The following is a 3615-nucleotide window of genomic DNA, read 5'->3' on the forward strand; positions in this document are numbered from 1 at the left end:
CCGGTCTGATCTCTGCTGCTGATTCAGGATGAACTACATCAACCAGTGAACCAATGATCAATAATCAATAATCAGACGCGCAGAGGACAGGAGTTCTGTCTCCCGGTTCCGCAGTGCTCCTCGCACGCACGCGCTTACCGACCCGCGCACACGCTGCGGGTGCACTCCGCTGTCACGGAGAGAAACGCCTCGTCATCCCGGTGCGCGAGCCCGACCCGGTGGGAGCCGATCGGTGATCGATCAGGGATCGATACTCACCTTGTAGAAGATGAGCTTCAGGGTGCCGTAGAAGCCCATGATGCCCCGCTGCCCCCCCGCCCCGACACAACCGAAGGGAAAATCCGAAGAGCCCCGAAAACAGCCGACTGACGTCACTGATCCATCGATCCGTGAACGGACGGTGATCGATGAGCCTCCGATATCTGATCAGCTCCTGATTCCGCTGCTGCTGCTGAACACTGACGGTCTGAACGGCGAGACTGCAGCAGAAACACGCAGGACACGCCCCTGTGCGTGGGAGGGGGCGGAGCTCCGAGCGGCGCGTGTGTGTGTGTCTAGGTGTGTGTATGTATATGTGTGTGTGTGTATGTATATGTGTGTGTATGTATATGTGTGTGTGTCTAGGTGTGTGTGTGTATGTATGTGTGTGTGTGTCCTGAGCCTCCACTGTGTGTGTGTGTATGTGTGTGTATGTCTGTGTGTGTGTCCTGAGCCTCCAGTGTGTGTGTGTGTGTGTCTGTGTGTGTGTGTGTGTGTGTGTCCTGAGCCTCCACTGTGTGTGTGTGTGTGTGTGTGTGTGTGTGTGTGTGCAGATCACACTACCCACAGCCAGCGGTGATGTTCTACTTGGTGACCTGCAGATAAACCAACAGTTCCACATCCAACAGGCCGACACAGATCACAGCTATTGATCAGCGTTATTGATCGGCCTTTTCTAATATTTATTATTAGCTGATTCAATTTTCCAAACAGGATCAAGCCCGTCATGTCATAGACCAGCTGCAGTACCTGGTTGTTCCACCAGGTGGAGCCTCTCACTGTGTAATCCTGTAGAGACCATAGACACGTATAATAAAGGCCAGATGGGAGGAACCTGTGGTCGTGAAGGAAGCTGAGTGATCTGCACAAACCTAGATACTCTGATCTCGCTGGAATCTGGACGGATTTACAAACGGTTTGGTTTCTTACAAATTTTATTAAGGTGGCAACAATTCAAATGACAAAAATACAAATAAAATACACAACAATTAAAATACTAATTGTTGCTGGCTGTGAGAGCGTAACATCATTATCCATCAGTTATAGCTACACCTCTGACGTTTAGAACAAACCAAACCGTCTGGAAATCGGTAGAAAACTGAGCAAGTTGTGGTTGTTTAAAAAGTCCATGCACCACCACAACACAATGCTATGGGTGAGTGAGCGGACCGAGCCAAGATGGCCGCCAGTGTGGCCGTGCGATTCCATTGGCCGACAGCGCGGACGAGACATCTAACCTTTATTAGACTTATCTATGGTCGAGACCAGAGGAGGCGTCACTTCCTGGTTGGCCACCAGAGAGACTCGTATAAAGACAACTGGCTTCAGGACATTAATATTCATAATCTGCTGCTAACCGAGCTGAGGCTGGTGACCAGCAGAACTAACCAGCAGCAGGCAGTTACTCTGTAGTGAATGTTAGTGGATACTAACCAGCAGAACTAGTCTTAGTGAGCAGTACAACCAGAACAACCTGCTGCTGTCCACACATGGCTGCTGTGACTAGAAGACAATGTTGCTTTGTTGGAATACTGGTTACATGCAGAGCTAGCTAGCTAGCTACATAGCAATCGCTACATCATGCTAGTATGATCTAACAACAGCAGCTAACGTAGCCTAGCATTAATAAATTACACAGAGTCAGTGCTACGACACTGCAATGGGATAGCATCTTCAGCTCGTCATAGAGGCAGCTAGCGTAGTTTTTCATCAGGGGCAGTAACACATCAGGGGCAGTAACACATCGGGGGCAGCAACACATCAGGGGCAGTAAACGTGTAACCGGCTGTGTCGGATACAGACTGGACCCGTTTCAAGGCACTGCGGACGTTAATGGTTTTGCTGGTTTACTTCCAGTCTGACGTCTCCACAAACAGAAGCAGGTAAACCAGCCTTCAGGTAAACCAGCCTTCAGGTNCCACCGACACACCTGCAGCCTGTATTAATATGTAGTATATGATGTATATTCTATATAAATGTGTCTTCTGTACGTTTACCCTCCTCGCGGCACTTCTCCCTCCACAGCAGGTTGTCTTCGGCCAGGACCCTCCAGTACCGGCAGGTCTGAGCGGCCTGCAGCAGGTCTCTGGGAGGCAGGAAGGTCAACACGTACAGCGCCAACTGGAACCAGAACAGCACCAGAGTTCTGTTAGCAGGACCGTCTTTAATGTGGGCCTGCAGCCAGACAGTGGGGCGACGGTGCCGTACCTCTTTGGGCAGCAGCGATATGAAGTCTCTCTGGAACTGAGGCTCGATCACCTGCATCACGTGCTTCACCTGACTCGTCTCACACCTGTCAATCAACTCGTCCAGAGCCAACAGCCTCTCAGGACCACTCCACATCTGCAGGAGGGGCGGAGCCAAGAAGAGAAGGTGAAAGGTCATTATGAGGAACCAGTCAGAACATCTCACCTGAACCAGATTCTGTTCTGCTGTCACTTTATCTAATGAGGCAAAGTTTGACTTCATTCTCTGAACATTTCTGTTACGTTGGTTACAGGAGATAAACCGGTCCTCCCTCTAGAACTGGTTCTGACCCAGCATCACCACACATGCTGGTATGAGCCTGGAACGTTTACCCAGAATGCACTTTGTAAAGTTTCCTCTGGTGACTGATCAGAACCAGAACCACATCCAGGGTACCGATGATTGTTTCTCTGACTCTATGTCATAGACATTAAACTGGTACCACTATGATCCATCCCATAATACTGATGCTACCAGCTGCTGACAGAGGACATGAACAGAACCAGGTCCAGTGTTCAGACTGAGGCACCTGGATGGATGTAGAACTGATCTGGTGTCAGTCTGTGAACTTCCTCCTCGTTCTGTTCTGTGCTTCATGGTTCTGCCTTCATTCGTTAGTCTTTGTGTGTTCTGGTGTCCTCGAGCTGCACAGGCGTCCACGTGTGTCGTCTTGTGTTCTGGTCGGTTACGTAAGAACCGCTGGAGGCAGCTGCTCTGTTCATGTGCAGCAGGCGGAAGATGCAAACACACACTCACAAAAACACCGAACAAAACGCAGAACATCAGGACATGTGGCTTTATTGTGCGTCTGCAGGTCAGCAGTGGTTGTTTAGGTCTGAATGTTCATCAGCAGCTCATGACTCAAGCTACGAGTTAGACACACTGATCAGGCACTTCTTCACCTGATGGCTGCACAGAGGGCCCAGAGTCCACTAGGTTCTGCTCACATGTTCTGATGGAGGAGACCAGAGTCCACTAAGTTCTGCTCACATGTTCTGATGGAGGAGACCAGAGTCCACTAGGTTCTGCTCACATGTTCTGATGGAGGAGACCAGAGTCACTGAGGGTTGTGCTGCTCTACCTTTCTCTGGAAAACATCACAAAGGGCTT

General features: G+C 50.1%; 1 protein-coding gene across 1 annotated transcript in view; it reads right to left on the minus strand.

The window, feature by feature from the left end:
* Window positions 1–2643, minus strand: part of LOC103373338 (F-box/WD repeat-containing protein 7-like) — a 27368-nt gene extending 24725 nt beyond the window's left edge. Inside the window, exons 1-2 of the mRNA XM_008303201.1 lie at window positions 2467–2643; window positions 2256–2379 (exon numbers count right to left, since the gene is read on the minus strand). Of these exons, the coding sequence (XP_008301423.1) occupies window positions 2256–2379; window positions 2467–2643 (301 nt within the window). The remainder of the gene's footprint in view (window positions 1–2255; window positions 2380–2466) is intronic.
* Window positions 2644–3615: the final 972 nt, after the last annotated feature.

This window comes from Stegastes partitus, unplaced genomic scaffold, assembly GCF_000690725.1.
Source record: "Stegastes partitus isolate 25-593 unplaced genomic scaffold, Stegastes_partitus-1.0.2 Scaffold1956, whole genome shotgun sequence".
Lineage (NCBI taxonomy): Eukaryota > Metazoa > Chordata > Actinopteri > Pomacentridae > Stegastes > Stegastes partitus.